At 37.7% G+C, this 23,187-nt stretch overlaps 1 protein-coding gene and 1 pseudogene across 1 annotated transcript; one reads left to right on the top strand and one right to left on the bottom strand.

Annotated features, from left to right (window-relative positions):
- Positions 1–5,445: 5,445 nt before the first annotated feature.
- Positions 5,446–15,019, bottom strand: LOC147543187 (expansin-A23-like; annotated as a pseudogene).
- LOC147543188 (uncharacterized) lies at positions 6,009–14,225 on the top strand. Its single transcript, XM_086636799.1, has 4 exons — positions 6,009–6,153; positions 7,356–7,439; positions 7,853–9,123; positions 13,988–14,225. Exons 3-4 carry the CDS (start codon positions 7,857–7,859, stop codon positions 14,017–14,019), a joined length of 1,299 nt encoding a protein of 432 aa, XP_086492925.1. The 5' UTR covers positions 6,009–6,153; positions 7,356–7,439; positions 7,853–7,856; the 3' UTR covers positions 14,020–14,225.
- Positions 15,020–23,187: the final 8,168 nt, after the last annotated feature.

Raw genomic sequence — 23,187 nt, forward strand, 5'->3', positions numbered from 1 at the left:
TATCTTTCCACCATTATAGTTCTTGCACATTGATTTTCAGCCACTTTCCATGATTCAAGTAACCCCTTTCAATATTTTAGATGTCCCTCCCTTACGTTATTCATTAAAATTAAAGAGATCCCAAAATACAATATCATTAAATTCAACCCAAGAACTTTTTCTTATGGTATAAAAATGTATTTTATGTTATTAATAATTTCATTATGTTGAGCCGCTAACAACGACAAGTAAACAAGTTGTGAGTTGTGATGTGTTGTAAAAGTGAGTTGTGTCCTGCCAAAGCGCTTGTTTCTTTTGTTTATAAAGAAACACTTCAAACTGCGGAGATGGGCCGTAACTTATTCCCAATCTCAAAATAGACCTAGTGTCCATGTTGGAAAAATAAGTGAGTCAGAAATTCTTTTCATAATGTATTATGAAGCGTCATAAGTCATAACATAGTATAGTGGTTCATAATGTATTACGAACATAATTTCTAAGAAAAAATTGTACATAATGGATTATGATTTTCATATGCTATTCTCGTTCAGCATCGATCACACAATTATTTCTGAATTTTGATATTGTATTATGTGGGTTTATCCTAATTTTTTCTATGTTCATAACATATAACGAACTGTAGTATGCTATTATCTGTAAGCATATGACATATAACCAACTACATTACATCAATAATGTCCTAGAGTATCATCCCAACCAATGAAACTAATGAATCTTCTCAATGCATTACGAAATGATGGAATAAGATCCTTTGAAACCTTCAACAACAAAAAAAATCCTTTGAAAACAATTGAAAACCCTAGTGTACGTGCATGATAAAGAAACATAGAAGGACATAACGAATTAAGATAATTCATAATAACATAAAATAATGTATTGTGAAAACAAGGATATCTAAAGAGAGAATAAAAGCCATCAACTCTGTTCCTAAAGAATCTTATTTTTAATTAATGGGCACTATCCTGACCTCCGTCCGCTTTGCTCGGTTCTGTTTTTCCAAAATAATGTGCACAACACCATTCTAAGGAAAAATGTTAAAAGATAGTGTAATAAATAGAAAGAAGAATATAATTTTTATTCTTCAGGAATTATTTTTCCGAGCTCGTTACCAATTCATCGGTGAATAATATAGATTTTTGTTTGTTCTCATACCGCAAGACATAATAATGTACCTGGTAAAACAGGGCTTTGTCTGTGGCATAGCAGGACTTAGTACCTGCCAACGGAGAACTTTTTGTTTGGCAAATCAGGGATTTGTGCTTGGCAGCGCATGATTTTGTGCTTGGCATATAATCATAAGTTCATTAAGTTGGGACACGTTTTCACAAGACTTTTGGTGCTTGGGCAGTTGAAAACACTTTCGTGCTAAATGAGCAAGGTTCTCGATCCCTGATTGCTTCAACAGTTTTATCTCTTAGGCTAGCAGTGCTTAGTCTCGAGTTATGACCTGATAGTTCCATTGTCAGACTAGTCAGTGTTTTTGTATTGGTTCGTTATCACTTCAACAATTCTACCGCTTTCAACTATCACAGTTTCACTATTTTTTTTCCTGATTATCGCTTCAACAATTCTGTTGGTTTTTAACTATAAGGGCTTTAAGTGCTCGGTTGGGCGAGACTTTCTTGTGCATGAAAGAATCAGATCTTTCAGATAGCTTGCTGAAAAGAGTTTTGTTATATGTTGACAGAGCATGAATTAATTTTAAAGCTTCACAACTCATAGCAAATAATTCATTATATATTCAAGATGTTAAACTCATGATTCTCTTCTGAAATAAATTGTTTCTGTCCCATGAGGAATTCTGAGGGAGAAAGCGTACCATAAAGAACTCTTTCTGGCCTTTCTATGAAAGCTTTTTGTATGTGCTCTGCATTCCAGGATCGGGGTAAACGTACCCTCCTGCATCTTATAAAATGAATGTTCCACGGTATACTACTTTTACCATCTTGTATGGTCCTTCCCATTTAGGGAAGAGTAGTCGTAGGTTTTTTTCACGGATCTAGATTTTCTCTAGAGACGACATTGTTGGGTTTTCCTCCTAGTGGGGAAACCTAGTTGGGTTTGGATTAGGAAACCAAACCTGGGCCCGAGTCGAGTTTCTTTGGATCGGTTACTTATGACGGTGGAATTAGGATTAAGGGGGAGTCTATAAATACTACCTTAACCTAATTTAGATGTGTGTGAGGAGCACCAAAGGGGGCAACACAATTAGAAACGCACAAGAGAAGAAGGGAGAGAAGGAGGTTGCCGAGAAGAGCGGGGCAGAACTTTTTCAGCACACGCAGTCTTCGTTGTTCGGAAAATCCGACGGTGAGTTCTTCTCCGATTGAGCTGAAATTTGGCAGAACTGTTCTTGACATATTGATCTAGTATTTGTACGGAGGGATCGTTGATTGGTCGCCGGAATCCTAGTGAATTTAGGGTCGTTTTGGGCTGCAGATTTTTGGACTGTTTTGTTCTTTCTTGTGAGGGTTTCTCCGTGTTTCTTCGTGTTTGAGATTGATTCTTTTGGGAAGGGTCTGAGTCTCGGTTGGACGTAGTCTGTAACTACTTTGCTATCATAGTTGATTTGGTTGGACTACGAGTCCCATGGTTTTTACTTCTCACGTTGAGGAGGTTTTCCACGTTAAAAATCGTTGTCTTATTTACTTTAAGTTCTTTGCTTATTACTCCCACTATTCTTCTATATTATCCTCGTAACTAACACAAAGGGAAAAAATTCTTGTTTCCGCTGCGCCTAAGTGCCCGTTTTTCCCAACAAGTGGTATCAGAGCTCCAGGTTAGAGAGTTCTTTGGATTGTGATAACTTCGGTTATTGGTTTGTTTGTGTTAGTGATGGAAAATATGGGTAGAATGATAAATTTGAATGGTGCTAATTATCATCTATGAAAGGGTAAGATGGAAGACTTGCTCTTTGTGAAGGAATTTCACGCTCCGGTGTTTCATGAGAAGAAACCTGATGAGAAGACTGAAGATCAGCGGGCGACTGAAGATCAGTGGGCATTGCTACATCGCCAAGCGTGTGGTTTGATTAGGCAATGGATAGATGACAATGTGCTGCATCATATTGACAATGAGACTGATGCTCGTTCGTTGTGGTTGAAGTTGGAGCAGTTATTTGCTTGGAAGACAAGAAACAATAAGATGTATACGATGAAAAAATTGTTAGGGATAGCGGGGCTGGTTGTCCAGGACTGTCGAGGAAAAGCGGAGCTGGCTGTTTCCAGGGCTGTCAAGGGGACAACAGGGCTGGCTGTTTCTCCCACCTAGTCGGAGGGGGAGTTTGTTGGGTTTTCCTCCTAGTGGGGAAACCCAGTTGGGTTTGGATTAGGAAACCAAACCTGGGCCCGAGTCGAGTTTCTTTGGGTCGGTTACTTATGACGGTGGAATTAGGATTAAGGGGGAGTCTATAAATACTACCTTAACCTAATTTAGATGTGTGTGAGGAGCACCAAAGGGGGCAACACAATTAGAAACGTACAAGAGAAGAAGGGAGAGAAGGAGGTTGCCGAGAAGAGCGGGGCAGAACTTTTTCAGCACGCGCAGTCTTCGTTGTTCGGAAAATCCGACGGTGAGTTCTTCTCCGATTGAGCTGAAATTTGGCAGAACTGTTCTTGACATATTGATCTAGTATTTGTACGGAGGGATCGTTGATTGGTCGCCGGAATCCTAGTTAATTTAGGGTCGTTTTGGGCTGCAGATTTCTGGACTGTTTTGTTCTTTCTTGTGAGGGTTTCTCCGTGTTTCTTCGTGTTTGAGATTGATTCTTTTGGGAAGGGTCTGAGTCTCGGTTTGACGTAGTCTGTAACTACTTTGCTATCATAGTTGATTTGGTTGGACTACGAGTCCCGTGGTTTTTACTTCTCACGTTGAGGAGGTTTTCCACGTTAAAAATCGTTGTCTTATTTACTTTAAGTTCTTTGCTTATTGCTCCCACTATTCTTCTATATTATCCTCGCAACTAACACAAAGGGAAAAAAACTCTTGTTTCCGCTGCGCCTAAGTGCCCGTTTTTCCCAACAGACATCTCCCACTTCAAATGTTCTTTCGTTTGTGTGGGCCTTGTGTAGTCTGACCACTGTGATTTGGTACGGAAAGTTCCTGAGCTCACCATGATCTCTAACCTTCTATATGAGGCCAAGGGGTTCTCTGATGACTCTGAGATATTTTCTCTAAGTCAAAGTATTTGACTCGGAAGCTAGGTCTTACCATTTTTTTAGTAGAACAAATTTTATACCGTAGACCATTTTCTAGTGGGTCTCCCTGGTTGCTCTTCTAGGGGTGGTATTGTACCCTCGAAGAACACTTGAGGGATCGTTCACCTAATTCTTGTTTTTTCTTCACACTTAAAGTTTTAAATACGGAGTGAGGGTTCAGTTGGTTACCTCGACTTGTCCGTTGGCAGATATTTTGTCAGATGAAAGATAGGATATTTTGGGATTTGGTTTGTATTAAATCTTCAACCTCCATCCATTTGGTGAAGTAACCCACTCCACAAGCAACATTTTTCTTCTTCCTGATGCCTTCGGAAACGGTCCTAACAGATCTACGCCCGATTGAGCAAAGGGGAAAGGGTTGGCTCTGTGAGTTAAGGTGGTTTAAGTGTTGCCTACTGGTGTTAAAATGAAATTGACATGGTGCAAGTTCTTAACATCTTGGGTCAATAATTCCCTTCCATCAACAACTGGTGTGACCAAAACTCGGGGCCCAACGTGATTTCTGCAAGGACCTCCATGCATTTCTTTCGTTACATATATTTGTTCTTTTTTTTTTTTTTTGTCAAAAATCTCTGCAAGAGGGGTGTGAAGGATCTTCGATATAACAAATCATCAATCGGAGTGTTCCACCATGTTCCAGATATCTGACCAAAGGAGTTATTTTCGTCAAAAAATTATTATTCATTTGCAAGATATATAAAAATATGATTTTTACAGGTTTAAATTCAAATATTGTTAAGCTGGAGTCATAAGGACACTCCAGAAATAGAGTGTCTTTTTTAGATCAGTAAGGTTAGCGAAACCGTCCTTTTGGACCGCCATCCAAACCGTGTGAGAGAGGAACCGGGGTTCCTCTCTCACACGGTTTGGGTGGCGGTCCAAAGGGACGGTTCCTTTTGAATTTTTGTTTTTAGATATCTTTATTTAGTTACTGCCACAATATCTCAGAAAGAGTTTTGAGATAAGAATTCAAAAAATTCTTTGTAGCACTCAAAATTTTTAAGATTCATTATTACATTGGAGAGGCTCCTAACACGTAAAATTCTTTCAAAATGAACAAATGATATAACGCAATCAAAACAAGCCCAACTAAAAGAATGATAGTATTATTTTTTTTAAACTGAATGATCAACCATTACAAAATGCATTTAAAATGCAAGCACACACTAACTCATCATAACCTAGTTCTACAAAAAAATCTTTATCAAGTCTCTCTCTCTCTATCTCTCTAAAACTGTGTACCTTCATAAGTTTGTCCAAACTGCCAATCGCTAGGTGCAACATCATCAGACTGAAGCATTCTACCATCACTAGTAGTAACTTGAAATGATAAACTTTGTCCAACCAAATTTTGATCAGTTTGCCAATTCTGACCCCAACTTTTATTCATTTGAATCCAATCAGTTCCAGATCCTTTAATCTTCACATTATGAACATCACCAGCACCACCAACATTATAAATAAGAAAAAATGTCCAATAAGGATTACCCTTAGCTTCAAACCTAATACCACCATTTTTAACACATGAAACTCGTCGAAATTGAACCGGAACAATACCAGCTCTATCAGATTTTTTTGTTATCTTTGTGAACATTGGCATAGATAAATCAAAATGTTTTTGTGGTGGGTTACACCAAACACCTTCAGTTTTTGAGTAATCTTGTAACACCCTCACTTTATAGGGGTGCTATTAGCAAAAACGAGGGTGCCAATAGCAACACCCCTATAAAGCTTGAAAGCCCTTAACCCTTCCCGACCCTTTAATTTCTTTCCCCTTTTTTATATTTCTTTTCTTCTCAATAGCTGGGAATTGAAAGAAGTAATACAACCTAGAGAGAGAAAGTGATTTCTAGAGAGAAGAAGTGTGGGAAAGTGAGGGAGCTTCAAAGGGTTACTAAAGGATTTGGTTTCTTCTTCTTGGTGCTACAAAAATCAAGTAGGTTTCTTCTTCCCTAGGGTTTATATAGCCCTCTTTAATTTTTAACCTAGTTTTGGATAGTAGTACTATAATAGCTTTGAACCATTGTTGTTTGCTAGGTTATCATCAACTTAGAACTAATTAATGATACCATAGATATATATTATGATTAGGAACTAATTACAACAACAACATAGTAACCCTAGATCATTATAGTTATATTAATGGAGTATACATATACCCGGACAGCAACCTAGGTTATTTAGGTTATATAAATATGGTGTATATATACACCCGGACAGCAGCCTAGATATTAAGAATTATTCGTGTTTATGTTATTGTTATTGATAATTGATTGTATGAGATTATTTGTGTGGCATTGGAGCATGAGTGCTACCAATAGTTGTGTGTGATATATTGCTTTAGGTTGTTAACCTAGAAAGCATAGGCTAGTCGGAACCAAGACTGGTTGGCTCGACATGTGAGTCGATTGCAAACACTAGTTATTTATGTGATATTAGATAACTTGGTGGACCATGATCTTGAGTTCCGTTAATGGAATGAACTAAGACTGGTTGGCACGACATGTGGATCGATTGCAAACACGGGTTTGTCAATGTGATATTGGACAACCCAGTGGACCAGGGGTTTGAGTTCAAATATGGATTGACGATTGTAATCCATAAGTAATCGGTGGTTGGCTCGCTTCCTGCTCATATGTGCTCGTGTTGCACGGATCCCCTTTTTGGGTAGGTATCCATAGTTGATGAAGAGGTCTAAGTCGATGCAAACACAAGATCATTCTTGTGGACCACATACTTCTAGTTTGAGAAGTAATTACCAACTAGAGGTTGGCTCGCCTCCTGCTCATATGTGAAGTGCTCGTGTTGCACTGTGCTCGTGTTGCACGGATCCCCTTTTTGGGTGGTATCCTTTGTCTATTGAGAGGTTTAAGACGATGCAAACATGAATGGTAAGTGACGCCATCTCGTGGACCTCAAAATTGGTTATGCCCCTCCAAAAGGGAAGTTGTATTGTATGAATCTCTTCAACCGTGTAACAGGTTGACTTCAATTGTGTTAGCACGAAAGGTGTAACATAATGGACTGTTATTATTGTTCTGTTGTTCGATACTTGGTTTTGTGTTGAATTGGTCTATTTAGACCTTAGGTAATTAGAAATCTACTAGCTGGGTTCTGACCCAGCCTACTATTTTTCAGGTGATAGAGATCGGGGAGCGCCACCAGCTTGATCCCAGTTCGTCAGCTCAGAGCTTCTTTCTTAGTTTTCGCTTTCGAGATTAGGTAGTTATTTGGAGTTTCACTTTCTAGATAGTTATTTGTTTCATTCGTTATTGTCCGACCTACGTGTCGATGATTCAGAACCATTATTTGAGTTAAGACAGTTTAATGGATTTCTTTTAGATGATTTATTGATTCTTATGAGCTTCACATTTGATATTATTTGTCTCTTTTGATGGATATATCGACTATGTTTACTGTTCTGCGGAGAAATGCTTTGAGTTTAGGTTTTCATGGCGGCCGACGTGGAAATCTAGATTTGGGGCGTTACAAAGTGGTATCAGAGCTCTAGGTTCATAAATCCTAGGATCAGTGTGCAGGGTTCAACCCCTCTAGGCGCATAGTACGTAGTAATTTTTGTACGGAACTCTTGACTGTCTAAGTTTTGACTTGGTTTCTCTTTTGGATTTGATTAGAGTTATGGTTAGCGAAGGGGCTACTGGTCGTGGCAGAGGTCGACGCAGTGCTCGCACCCGAGGGGGTGGTAGAGGTCGAGGTCGAGGTGTCCTACCTGAGGAAAGGGGTTCTACAGCACCAGAGGGTACACATGGACAGTCAGGGGGTCATGAGACTACAAATCCTAATCTGAACGGAGGAGAGACAGTGACAATTGATGCAGCCGCATTGCAAAATTTGATTAACATCGCAGCAGAGGCTCAAACAAGGGAACAAGCTCGGACGCAGAATCCGACACTAGAGACGGGAGGTCCTGTTGTGAATCTGAGGCCACCGACTGAGATGACCTGGTTGAAGTACTACCATGAGTTTATGAAAATGAAACCGCCAACATTTGATGGGACTGGAGGACCGGTAGAGGCATATGAATGGTGTAAGGAGATAGAGAGGATGTTCGTGGCGTTTGATTGCTCTGAGGAATATAAGCAGCGGATGGCAGTGTTCCAGTTGAAGAAGAATGCAGCTACTTGGTGGGACACTCAGTCTAGGCTAGTGGATCCGTTGAGGTTCACCTGGGAAGAATTTAAGAAGGTCTTCATGGAAAACTTTATTCCTTTCTCGGCACAACAAACACTTAAGAGGGAATTTCAGGAGTTGAAGCAAGGGGAGAATCAATCAGTTTTGGAGTATGAGAATGAGTTTCACAGACTCTCCCTCTTCGCTACTCAACTAATTCCCACAGAGGAGGAAAAGATTGAGAGGTTTGTCAATGGGTTGCGTGACAACATTGCTAGGTACATTGCAGGGCAACCTAGTTTCGACACCTATCAGAAGGTGGTTTCTTGTGCTAAGGTTCACGATGCTCGGATACAGGAGGCAAAGAAGCAGAGAGGAATCAAAGTGCAAAGCAAGGGTGAACAAAAGGGGAACAATAGCAGTTATGGGAAGGTTGGTTGGAATCAGCGCAACAACTATAATGGTCAACGGGATGGTAAGAGGCCTCGGATCGAGGGAGGCAACAGGGATATGACAGTGGTGACTACAGGTAGGCAACCGCCAGTGGCTAATGTTGATGGTGTGGAACAGAGACCATTTAGAGGAGTTTGTTTTAATTGTCAGGAAGTAGGACACAGGTCTTTTGATTGTCCGAGGAGGACTAGAGCTCAGATAGGAAATCAGGGGCGTCATCATGAGCGTAACCCGCAGGGCAGACCACAGGGACGTGGGCAACAACCACAGTTGAATGCCATCCTTCCTAGAGATGACCGCGCACCTACTGATGTGGTGGAAGGTACATTCCTTATTCATACTAGAATGGGTAAAATTTTATTTGATCCTGGTGCCATGGGCACATTTATCTCTGTTTCTTTTGTTCGTAAGTTACCCATAGAGTTAGATAGATGTGGGAGATCTTTTTCGGTGTCTTCTGCTTGGGGTGGTTTGATTGTGATAGACCACATCTGTAAGGGGTGTATCATTAGATTGGGTGAGCGAGACTTCGCTGCAGACCTTTTTGTGCTTGAGTTGGTGCGGTATGATGTGATTTTAGGCATGGATTGGCTTGCCTCATACCATGCACTTGTGGACTGTTATGCCAAGACAGTCACATTTTCTCTTCCAAGGGAAGAAGTGTTTACAGTGTCAGCGTTGACTTGTCAGATGAGAGAGGTTCACCTGAGTCACGTAGAGCTAGAAGAGCATCCGGTAATGAGTGAGGGGCTTGATAGTATTGATGTGGTTAGTGAGTACCACGATGTGTTCAGAGATGTACCAGGGTTGCCACCACGCAGAGAGGTTGACTTCTGCATTCAGTTGGAACCGGGTACTAAACCTATAGCCCGAACTCCTTATCGAATGGCTTCTATAGAACTGCGAGAGCTTAAGGACCAGATTCAGAAATTACTAGATCAGGGGTTCATACGTCAGAGTAGTTCTCCTTGGGGTGCACCCGTTCTTTTTGTTAAAAAGAAAGATGGGTCAATGAGGTTGTGTATTGATTATAGAGAGCTCAATAAAGTTACTGTGAAGAATAAATATCCTTTACCAAGGATTGACGATCTGTTCGATCAACTAAGAGGGACCAAGTGGTTCTCTAAGATTGACTTGAGGTCAGGGTACCATCAGTTACGAGTCCGAGAGGAGGACATTCCTAAGACGGCATTTGTGACACGTTATGGTTCGTATGAGTTTCTTGTTATGTCTTTCGGTTTGACTAACGCTCCTGCAGTGTTTATGGACCTCATGAATCGGGTGTTCAGGGACTTCTTGGATAAATTTGTCATTGTCTTTATTGATGACATTCTTATCTACTCCAAGACTAAGGAGGATCATGAAGATTACTTGAGGTTAGTGTTAGAGAGACTGATGGAACATCAGTTATATGCAAAGTTCGAGAAATGTGATTTTTGGCAAGAGGAAGTAAAATTCCTAGGCCATGTTATTTCGAAGGACGGAGTATTGGTTGACCCTTCTAAGGTTGAAGCTGTGCTTAATTGGAAGCAGCCTACCTCGGTTACTGAGATTCGCAGTTTTCTGGGATTGGCTGGGTATTATCGACGGTTCATCAAGGGGTTCTCAAGTATTGCAGGACCTTTGACGAATCTTACAAAGAAGGGAGTGACATTCTCATGGGATACGAAGTGTGATGAGGCTTTCAAAGAACTTAAAACGAAGTTGACTACGGCACCGGTGTTGGTCATTCCAGAGAGTGGCACCAGATTTATGATTTATACAGATGCTTCTATTCAGGGTTTAGGGTGTGTATTGATGCAAAAAGATAAAGTGGTTGCTTATGCTTCTAGGCAGTTGAGGCCACATGAGCAAAACTATCCAACTCATGACTTAGAGTTGGCAGCTATAGTGTTTGCTTTGAAGATTTGGAGGCACTATCTGTATGGTGAGAAGTTCGATCTCTTTACTGATCATAAGAGCCTCAAGTATCTCTTCTCACAAAAGGAGTTGAACATGCGTCAGCGCAGGTGGTTGGAGTTGATGAAGGATTATAACTTCACGTTGCAATACCACCCGGGTAAGGCAAATGTGGTAGCCGATGCACTAAGCCGACAACCGAGGGGTATCGTGGCAACATTGATGATGAACCAGTGGAAGATGTTGGAGGATGTAGCAACATACGACATTGACGTGGTTGGGTCAGGAATTGACTCGTTATTTCTGGGTAGTATGGTTGTTAGACCGTCTTTGTTGAATCGTATTGTGGATGCCCAAATTGATGATGAGTGGTGCCAGAAACAGGTTTCGTTAATGCAAGAGACTGAGACTGAGTTCAGTACCGGGCAGGACGACGTATTGAGATTTCGAGGGAGACTATATGTACCGGCAGATCCGGTCTTGAGACGGGATATATTAGATGAAGCACACCGAAGTAAGTACACAGTTCACCCCGGGGGTAACAAGATGTACAAAGACTTGAAGAGGCAGTACTGGTGGTCAGGGATGAAGAAAGATGTTGCGGAGTATGTGAGGAAGTGTAATGTGTGTCAGATGGTGAAAGCGGAAAATCGACATCCATCCGGACTCTTGGAACCGTTGCCCATTCCGGAGTGGAAATGGGAGAATATATCAATGGACTTCGTCACGGGTTTACCGCGATCTAGTAGAGGCTTTGACGCTATTTGGGTGATAGTTGACAGGTTGACGAAGTCGGCTCACTTCCTACCAGTGAAGACGACAGATAGTGGGGACCGACTGACACAGTTTTACATTAAGGAGATTGTCAGGTTACACGGAGTTCCGGTGTCTATTGTTTCAGACAGAGACTCGTCCTTTACTTCACGGTTTTGGAAGAGTTTCCAAACTTCTATGGGGACATCTTTACATTTCAGTACAGCTTTTCACCCTCAGACTGATGGGCAGACAGAGCGAGTTAACAGAGTACTTGAAGATATGTTGAGATGCTCAATACTAGATCTTGGAGGGAGTTGGCAAGATCATTTGCCTTTGGTAGAATTCGCATATAATAATAGTTACCAATCTAGTATTGGCATGGCACCTTTTGAGGCATTATATGGGAGACCTTGTCGGTCACCATTGTGTTGGACAGAGGCAGGTGACGCTAAACTAGAAGGACCAGAGGTGATTCGGGACACTTCTGAGAAAATTGTTTTAATTCGAAGTAGGCTCCAAGCAGCTCAAAGTCGTCAAAAGAGTTATGCCGACAACCGACGAAGGGATTTGGAGTTTATTGTTGGAGATGAGGTTTTGTTGAAGGTGTCACCTATGAAAGGTATTTTGCGATTTGGTAAGAAAGGAAAGTTGGCTCCTAGATATATTGGACCTTTCAGAATAGTTGAGAAGGTGGGAAAAGTAGCCTATCGTCTTGAATTGCCTGCAAGCTTCACAGGAGTCCACAATGTCTTTCATATTTCGATGCTTCGAAAACATGTGAGAGATGGAGATCAACATTCAGTGATAGATTACCATGATTTGGAGCTCCAGCCAAATGTGTCATATGAGGAGGAACCAGTTCGTATCATTGATCGTAGAGAGCATGTTCTTCGCCGAAAGACGATTCCCATGGTCAAGGTTCAGTGGCATCACCACAATGACAAGGAAGTTACTTGGGAGCGTGAGGATGATATGCAACTCCGTTATCCTCATCTTTTCCTCTGATTAGGTACGTTCAATTTCGAGGACGAAATTTCCTTTTAGGAGGGGAGATTGTAACACCCTCACTTTATAGGGGTGCTATTAGCAAAAACGAGGGTGCCAATAGCAACACCCCTATAAAGCTTGAAAGCCCTTAACCCTTCCCGACCCTTTAATTTCTTTCCCCTTTTTTTTATTTCTTTTCTTCTCAATAGCTGGGAATTGAAAGAAGTAATACAACCTAGAGAGAGAAAGTGATTTCTAGAGAGAAGAAGTGTGGGAAAGTGAGGGAGCTTCAAAGGGTTACTAAAGGATTTGGTTTCTTCTTCTTGGTGCTACAAAAATCAAGTAGGTTTCTTCTTCCCTAGGGTTTATATAGCCCTCTTTAATTTTTAACCTAGTTTTGGATAGTAGTACTATAATAGCTTTGAACCATTGTTGTTTGCTAGGTTATCATCAACTTAGAACTAATTAATGATACCATAGATATATATTATGATTAGGAACTAATTACAACAACAACATAGTAACCCTAGATCATTATAGTTATATTAATGGAGTATACATATACCCGGACAGCAACCTAGGTTATTTAGGTTATATAAATATGGTGTATATATACACCCGGACAGCAGCCTAGATATTAAGAATTATTCGTGTTTATGTTATTGTTATTGATAATTGATTGTATGAGATTATTTGTGTGGCATTGGAGCATGAGTGCTACCAATAGTTGTGTGTGATATATTGCTTTAGGTTGTTAACCTAGAAAGCATAGGCTAGTCGGAACCAAGACTGGTTGGCTCGACATGTGAGTCGATTGCAAACACTAGTTATTTATGTGATATTAGATAACTTGGTGGACCATGATCTTGAGTTCCGTTAATGGAATGAACTAAGACTGGTTGGCTCGACATGTGGATCGATTGCAAACACGGGTTTGTCAATGTGATATTGGACAACCCAGTGGACCAGGGGTTTGAGTTCAAATATGGATTGACGATTGTAATCCATAAGTAATCGGTGGTTGGCTCGCTTCCTGCTCATATGTGCTCGTGTTGCACGGATCCCCTTTTTGGGTAGGTATCCATAGTTGATGAAGAGGTCTAAGTCGATGCAAACACAAGATCATTCTTGTGGACCACATACTTCTAGTTTGAGAAGTAATTACCAACTAGAGGTTGGCTCGCCTCCTGCTCATATGTGAAGTGCTCGTGTTGCACTGTGCTCGTGTTGCACGGATCCCCTTTTTGGGTGGTATCCTTTGTCTATTGAGAGGTTTAAGACGATGCAAACATGAATGGTAAGTGACGCCATCTCGTGGACCTCAAAATTGGTTATGCCCCTCCAAAAGGGAAGTTGTATTGTATGAATCTCTTCAACCGTGTAACAGGTTGACTTCAATTGTGTTAGCACGAAAGGTGTAACATAATGGACTGTTATTATTGTTCTGTTGTTCGATACTTGGTTTTGTGTTGAATTGGTCTATTTAGACCTTAGGTAATTAGAAATCTACTAGCTGGGTTCTGACCCAGCCTACTATTTTTCAGGTGATAGAGATCGGGGAGCGCCACCAGCTTGATCCCAGTTCGTCAGCTCAGAGCTTCTTTCTTAGTTTTCGCTTTCGAGATTAGGTAGTTATTTGGAGTTTCACTTTCTAGATAGTTATTTGTTTCATTCGTTATTGTCCGACCTACGTGTCGATGATTCAGAACCATTATTTGAGTTAAGACAGTTTAATGGATTTCTTTTAGATGATTTATTGATTCTTATGAGCTTCACATTTGATATTATTTGTCTCTTTTGATGGATATATCGACTATGTTTACTGTTCTGCGGAGAAATGCTTTGAGTTTAGGTTTTCATGGCGGCCGACGTGGAAATCTAGATTTGGGGCGTTACAAATCTGGTGGGCAGAAATTAGTTGCTGTGATTTCAATTGATCCTGGTAAACACCATTCTGGATCATCAACACATTTGATTTCATAACAAGCTCCACAACTAAACCCATCATTGAATAATGCTGTGCTAAGTGCTGCTGTTTCAAGTCCATAACCTTGTTTGTTTAGATCTCCGTACCCACAAGCTCCTTCTGCAATATTCATATATATTGAGTAAACCAAGTGAAAGAATAAATGTAACTTGTCATTTTTTGGACGATATAACGATAGAAATACACTCATACATTTAATCACGCGGGTTTATGACCGATTCCGTCAAATAAAGGGGGATAAATGGAATAAGCTATTTTAAAGAGTCATATTTGAATAAATTATTCTTATGAGGGGTAAGTTAAAATAAATGCCATAGATGAAATTTTAAGACCAAAATATGAAAAATGTGTTATTGGCAGGACATAGGTTTAAAATCGTTTCGAGTTAGTTCTAAGAACTACTGATAGTCTGCCCTACTGCGGCTATAACCATCACCTATCTTATCTAAGTGGGTCTAAACTTATACCAACAATAGGACAAACTAGCATTTTTGGTTTTGATTAAGTAAATACTAAGAGAAATGAAAAATATATAGTCGGAATATGACTTTTATTGGAACGTAAACTTACGCATAGTTTCTCCACCACTCATATCACCATAAAATGTAGCATGAGCATTATCCCAATCATCTTGTCCATTAACACCATCTACCATTACAGACACTACACAAGCAATGGCCATAGCCAAGGCAAAAACTACACTCATATTGCAAGCCGTTTTCTTGGTAGAAATGATTCACACAAGGGATAGTGTTTTCTTACTCTCCTTTACGAGTATATATAGATGAGTTTTTCTTACAAATGTTCCTTAATTAATGAAATACTAATCATGAGTATATTTCAAAGAGGCTAAAATCTAGGCACTTTAGCATAATTAATATATTAATTTACTTATACAATTGTGGGTTAATTTGTCATTTCCACATATAAAATTACCTTAATCTAAATGAATATTTTAAATTCCAAATATTTATTAACATAACAACTGGGCCAATATATTTTTCTTAAATGTTGGTTAACTTTAATATAAAATAAAATTTTGAAAAGATATTTCTAAAGAAGGGTCAAAGTTATTATGCCAAATTTTTTTCTGTGTTATGTTTCCTTAAATAATGGTGGACTTTTGTCAAATAAAATAGGAAACAATTTTAAACTGTTATCTAGATTGCTTTGTGAAAGGCCGCGGCTTTGGGGAATAAAAAAAATTCTCCGGGGAATAAAGACTTTTCTTAAAACTAGTCAAATAAGATTGACTTTTTATGTTTCTTTTTATTGCTAAGGGGCTTCTAATTTTAAAAGATGCTATAAAAAAGGCTCCTCCATCTCATTACCTCTCTCTGCCACTTCATCGACACCTCATCATCTTCTCCGGCGAAAGTTGCCGTCCGGCCAATTTTCCGGCCGGCGAAAGTTGTCGGCCGACCAATTTTCCGGCCGGCAACTTTCAAACATAATTTTTTTTTCTCTCTCCTCTTTTTTTTTCTTTTACCTCTCTCTCTCTCTAGAACAGATCTAGAGAGAGAGGTCTGTTCGTGTCATTTGTTCGTGATGACACGAACAGAATCTGTTTGTGTTTCATCACGAACAGAATCTGTTCGTGATGGAACACGAACAGATCTGTTCGTGTTCCATCACGAACAGGCCTCTCTCTCTCTCTAGAACAGTTCTAGAGAGAGAGAGAGTTAAGAAAAAAAGAAAAAAAAAATTAGAGAGAGGGAGAGGAGAGAGAAATTTTTTTTTAAAAAATATTATGTTTGAAGGTCGCCGGCCGGAAAATTGGCCGGCCGGCGACTTTCGCCGGAGAAGATGATGAGGTGTTGAGAAGATGAAGTGGCAGAGAGAACAGATGAGATGGAAGAGAACTTTCAAAAAAATGTATTATATATTCCCCATAAAAATTTATTCCCCGGAGAATTTTCAAAAAAATCTGGATTCCCTCGAGAATTTATTCCCCGGAGAATTTTCTTTATTCCCCAAAAGCCGCGGCCTTGTGAAATATCATATTCAAATGTTCAAATTATATAAAGAAAATACATATAAGCGTAATATTTGAATATTTGAAAAGAGTTGACTTGAAAAGTTACTATCTACCCAAGGGTTTGGAAAATAACTTTTGGGTTCCTGGTCCAAAGGTCCAACAATCTACACCTAAACACACATTTAGTCCACCCTAATATTTATATAGGATTTTAAGTCAAAATCTACTATCAATTATCTATTATATAAAACAGAAGGGAAAATGATGACGGGGACAAACATCCTTATTTGATAAGAGATATTGTCTAGAAGTCCTTCCCAAAATTTAAGATATAGTCCTTCGTAGAAATAAAATAACCTATTTAAAAAAATCTTTCTTAGAAATAAAATATCTAATTTGAGAAAAAAAGAAAACAAAAGATATTGCAAGGGTTAAAAAAAGAAATTGAAATCTCTCTCATAAAATAACTAATTTAAGAAAAATGAAATAAAAGAAAATAAATAATAAGTAGAATACCAAAAAATTATGGTATCCACTGTATAGCAATAATAAATACAAATTTAATTGATACGACTATATTTTAAATTTTGATAGGGGTTGAAGAAACCAACCTAGATTTGGGGATGATATATCAACTTCCTCTATTTGAGAAAAAAAGGAAACAAAAGATATTGCAAGGGTTAAAAAAAGAAATTGAAATCTCTCTCATAAAATAACTAATTTAAGAAAAAAAATGAAATAAAAGAAAATAAATAATAAGTAGAATACCAAAAAATTATGGTATCCACTATATAGCAATAATAAACATTGAAAGTCGTCAAATTTAATTGATACGACTATATTTAAATTTTGAGAGGGGATGAAGAAACCAACCTAGATTTGGGGATGAAATATCAACTTCCTTCATTTTTTTCGCACTGGTGATATTTCATCAAAATATTAAATAGGTAACTTTATTTCTACGAACAACTATATTTTAAATTTTGAGAAGGGCTTGTAGACAATATCCTTTATTAAAAAAGGATGTTTGTCCCAATCATCGTTTTCCCTTCTGTTTTATTATATAGACATATGTCTACAACAAAACACATTTAGTATAGTTAAAGTATGTTTAGATATCAAAGTTACAGTGTTTTTCTGTTTATTGATTCTTGTTTTGTTTCATAAATAACGTGTTATTTATCGTTAAAGTTTCATACTTTATTTCATTTTGTTTTATATGTGTCATACATAACACATTATGTATCAACAATGTTTTTTCTAAAAGAAAAAAAGACTAAAATCCCTTTTTCTGGGAAGATTAGACCTTGATCCCTTTTTGAATTTTATTTTGGGCCTAAAATCCGTGGCCCTTTGAAAAATTTCCAATTAGCCTGTATAATGTGACCAGAGGTGGGCCCATGTGCAGATCAACCTGAGTAATTGCGTAGGTTAGAATTTCTACGCGTTCCTATAGAAGTATAGTAGAACCGACGCTCTAGCTCAATTGTTGTAGTTTTGTCTTGGGCATTAGAGGTCAGAAGTTCAACCTCCTTGGGGCTCTTGATCCATCTTTTATTTTGTTATATTTCTTCTTTTAACTAAGCTAATTGTCTAATTCTATGTTGCCCTTGCACTATGACAAACACACAAAATGACCTCCAGACTTTAGCCAACTTTGGAAATTTCTTTTGTCTCGTACTGCTCCTTCGGTACAAAATCTCATGTTATGAGAAAATAATAATGGTTTGCCCATATCAAACTCGAATGTCATGCTATTATTACTTACTATTGACATTTTGTATGGCGAAGGCATAGTCTTCTTTTTCTCTCAAATAAAAAACTAACCATCGCCAAGCGTGAGGGAATGCTAAACGTTTGGTAATTTCTCCCATGATCAGGATGAAAGACCCCATTGAAACAGTGACGAAGCCATAAAATTTCTTTTATGGGGCACTTTTTAATTATAAAAGGTGGCCAATATATGGACAATCAAAAACCTTATGTGGACAACTAGTTGCGGGTCCGATGTAAGTCAAATATGCTTGACTTAATTGACTTTAATCTAATATGGGGACAACTCAATAAAGCCTTTAATACTAAAAAGTAATTATATAAGGACCGTAAATAAATACATTAAAATAAAAAACCTAATCTTCTTCTTCTCGTTAGTCTTTCTAGAGAGAGAATTTTTTGCAGTTTATGTGGTCAACATGGATCAAAAGTTGCTCAAGTAATTGGTAAACAAATGAAGAAAAAGCATCAGAAGGGTTAATTGAAAGGAACGGAGTATAAGTTTAAACCCAATTAATAGGAATTTCGATCTGTGGTGCTCAATCATCAAGAAATATAAGTTTTCTTTCTATCACAAGTACTGATTATTCCATGATCACCCACCGTGATTATAGTAACATCATCAAAACCCCTTTTTTTTCTAATCTATAATGGTTTTATCAATTCTAGCAATTGATTTTGTAAATTCTGGATCATCAGGTCCAACTTTCAACTTTATCTAAAACAGTATCAAACCCATCTTCAGTAGCAACGGTTGCTAGTGTCCAGTGGAAGACCTATCCACTGATAGATTTTCTACGGTTTTTAGGGTTTATAAAACACGACTAAATCTGCCATTGTTGGGACATATTCAATCAAAACCCTAAGAAAATCGATGAAAAATCAATCAATATAAATTTAATGTTGGAATGAAAACTATTTATCTCTTTCGGAAGAATCTTGAATATTATCTTTTGATATTATTGGTCTTGCCATGACCAACAACTTCTCTCTCTATAAGTTTAGTTGTTGGCGATGAAGAAGAAGAAGATGATGCTAGGGTTTATAGAAGAAATCAAGAAAATAGGGGGCTCAAAATAAAATTTCTAACTATTTAGAGGACAAAGGTGATTAATAATAGAGTGGTGTCCCCTTAAAAATTGTTGTCCATATAAACTTTGTAATTTTTCTAGTTGTCCACATAAAATAATTGTCCATATAAGATAAATGGTTGTCCATATATTGGTCACCTTATAAAAACCAATATATCACAAATAAGTCAAACAATATCTATCTATGCACTATGTTGTAATTAATTGTACCGAGTGGATTCCAGATCGACTCAATAGAAACAAATTTGATCTTACACAATAGTGTTCATATATGGAAAATAAAAATCTTGGAGAAAATTCTTCGAACTAACATATTTTTCTTAATCTTATTTGGCCAATCCTAAAATATATATATATGTGTGTGTGTGTGCCGTGTGCGTGTGTAAATTTCATGATGTTCTGAATTATATTTTTAAATTAATTTAATTTGAAATTTTGAAAAGAAAGAATTACACATTTTCAGATAGAAATATAAAGACAAGGGGAGGGAAAAAATAATACTTATTTTTCAGCGGACAAAATTTACAATTAGTCAACATTTTAAGAGCGGATCAACATTAAAGTCAATAGAATAAGACTTTTTTTCTCATGTTTGCTTATTAAGGCGACTGACTATCTACTACTGCGGTTTTAGCTTAGGCAAGTTTCTAATTTATTTTGATAGTATTTTAGTTGCATTAATAAAAGGTACACGTACTATATAGTTTCACTAGTGAAGGGCAAGATTACATTGAGGTAGGTTTAGACTATTCTCTCATAGTTTTGAGTTATAATTGCTTAATGCTAATGATGAATGCACATGGGAAGGTGTTTGCAGCAAAAAAAGAAAAACGAAAGTGCTTTCAACACAAAAAAAAGTACACTTTCAAAAGAAAAAAAAAAAAGCAGAAAAAAAATACATGAGTTGGTTTTGGAGTTGTAAGGGGAGATCACACGGAGTCTATTTTTTTTTGAAGAAAAGCAATAACATTACCAAAATAAAGATCACTTGGAACTCGTGGGGGCACGTGCCCTTTGGTGGCCACACCCCTCATTGAAGCGGCCAATCCCATGCATATTGTATGTAGATCTGGTTGCACAAATTGCATAGTATCATATACAGCTATTCCGGTTGTTACATATCCGTCATGAGAGTTTTCCTTTTAATATGATGAGATAAAGTGTTATTATGAGGAAAACGAGAGATTGGTATTTTTATCCTCTTTTTTCCTGATCTTTTTCTTTTTTCTCTTCATGTCCCTTCTATTTCATCTTCTTCTCAGAGAAGATAAAACTTATTTGCAGAGAACGATTAGTTATCCGTTTGGCGAATCTTATTGTCCTTTCCTCTCTATTTCCCCCTTTCCTCAAATTACTATCTACTTTGTTCCACGTAAAAAATTATCAAGATTTGTATATAGATGCATAACAATTTGTGAAATTAGTTCACATATACATAATATTTACATGTTTAACTATACTAACTTTAAGCCTGCCCCGACTTGCTGAAAATCCTAGATCCGTCCCTGAAAGTGACCAACTCGCACAATTGATATTTAACATTGTCCAACATTCCCATTTAAACAACATTTTTCCTTACCAGTTATTTTCCCGTTTGACTTGTCATATTCTCTCAATTGATTCAACTTCTCTCTCTAATTATTAATTTTTTCCCTCTTCCATCTTCTCAATCATCTTCATCTTCTCTCACATCTTGATCGTCTTTTTACCATTTGACGTTAAATATTGTTTCTACCATTGGCCTATCATTGACTACGTTTATCATGCTTTGAGCCATGTCCAAGTGAAAGTGAAAAGGATGAGTTGAAATTGTTGAGGGCTAGTTGAAATTGTTGAGGGCCAACTAGCGATTTAGTCACATTACATAAGTCATTTGAGAATGAACCTTTTACCAAAATCAGGAAGTTGAGTTTGATTTCTTTTAAGATGAAAAGACAATTTATATTATTTTGAATTAAAAGTCTAAAATTTGTATTTGGTTTAGTAAAAAAATTCAAATATTTGTATTTTGTTTAGTTAAAAATCAATATTTTTTGTTACCCTCTTTCAAGTTGTTGAAAACCTCTTCAAGCTAGTGCAAACCTCGTGCAAGTTGTTCCAAACCTCTTGCACGTTGTTGCAAAAATTACAAGTTGTCGCAAATTACGAAAAGACTTAAGAAGGCAAAGAAGAAACAAAATCAAGTGATCATTTTTTGCCAAAAGAAAAAAAATTAGAAGGAGTTTTGACCAAAACTTTCTATCGATTATCATCGTAATTTGTCTAATCGTCGAAAGCTCCGGACTTTATTCGCAAAAAAGAAAAAAAAAATCAACACTGCAGAAAGATATTTTAAAAGTACACTTTTTCGCACTTTTTCAATTACTGTTTGCAAAAAAAGAAATAAATTTGGGTATATAACTATGCACCCACTGGAGCCAAATCCTGGATCCATCACTAGGTAAAGGTGCTCGGCTGTTATGTTACAAGTAGGTTGCTCTATTAGCACCAGGGTTATTATTCATAAATTCTATCAGGACATGCTGTTTTCTAATAAACACCATCTTTATAAATTATACATGACGCATTCAAACATCAAATAATGTGTTAGAGAATCTTGATATATCTTATTAGAGTTTTTCCTTAATGTGAAATTTGGTTGGAATGAATTCTTGTCGATTATTTTCTAAGTTTTGGAAACGAAAAGATGGGAAAAAAATATTCAAGGTACGGTTGCTTAATTATAAAGTGTTCTAATAAATGTTCATTGACCCTAGTCAAACTAGGGGTGTGCAAAAATAGACCGAACCAATCAAACCAAACTGGTCCAAACCGGTCCAGTCGGTTTTCAAACCAAACCAAACAACGAGTGGTTTGGTATGGTTGTAGATTTTCAAAAACCAACTGGTTTGGTTCGGTAAGTGGATGTAATTTTTAGGAACCATTAAAACCAAACCGAACCAGTTAAGTTCAATTAATATATATATATATATATATAATTATATATTTAGATATTTTTTCTAAAATATATCTATCATATCTCCATAATTTCATACAAATACAACAACACCACTACAATATAATATTACTAGCTAGTATTATATTAAAACAATTCATGTATCGATAATGTTACTAGCTACTACATAATATTTCTGTCGGTGGCATGCACATGTCTTTAATGTTTCAAATGTTTCTCGAAGTATTATGTTAGTTTGATTGTTTCTCTAGATTGTTAAGGAGTGTTGTCTTGATTTTATACGTCAATGTATGAAGAAAGTAACTCGATTCGCCAATTTTCATAGAGAACAAATTGTTTTTATGGATGGTTCGGTATCCAGTAGTATCCAAACCGCTTATGATAGTTTGGTTAGTAACCGAACCAAACCATGAGCGGTTTGGTAACGGTTTGAAAAATCACTAACCAAACCATGAGCGGTTTGGTAACGGATGATTCCAAATTACCGGATACCGAACCAACGAACACCCCTAAGTCAAACTAATAAACCGCCTGCGTATAGCACAAAAGTCGGATGCTAGTAAATGTTCATTGACCCTAGTCAAACTAATAAACCGCTTGTATATAACACAAATGTCAGGTACTTTAAGCACCACCCTCTATTTTACTTTATACTTTAGGGGGAATTTGGGCTTTCTCTTCATGATAAACTAATTAGGAAATGATACTATGTGTTAGTGGTGTTTATCCCGCGGGTTTGGGCTCTAACACATGCCTACCAAACCTGAGTTGAAATGGGACCGGGTCGAAGTGACCCGTTAAGACATGTATCCTAGTCCTCTCTGGGATTGGGCTCGCTAAACCTCACGCCAACTCTGGCCGGTTCAGCTGGCAGGTCGAGGTCAATGGGTTGGGTTGGTCTAGGTCAGTGACTTGGTATATAAGAAAAGTTAATAAGATACCCAAGGTAGTGCTAGTGC

The sequence above is a fragment of the Eschscholzia californica genome, unplaced genomic scaffold, assembly GCF_041429995.1.
Source record: "Eschscholzia californica isolate CP2 unplaced genomic scaffold, dmEscCali1.0.p SCAF_4, whole genome shotgun sequence".
NCBI lineage: Eukaryota > Viridiplantae > Streptophyta > Magnoliopsida > Ranunculales > Papaveraceae > Eschscholzia > Eschscholzia californica.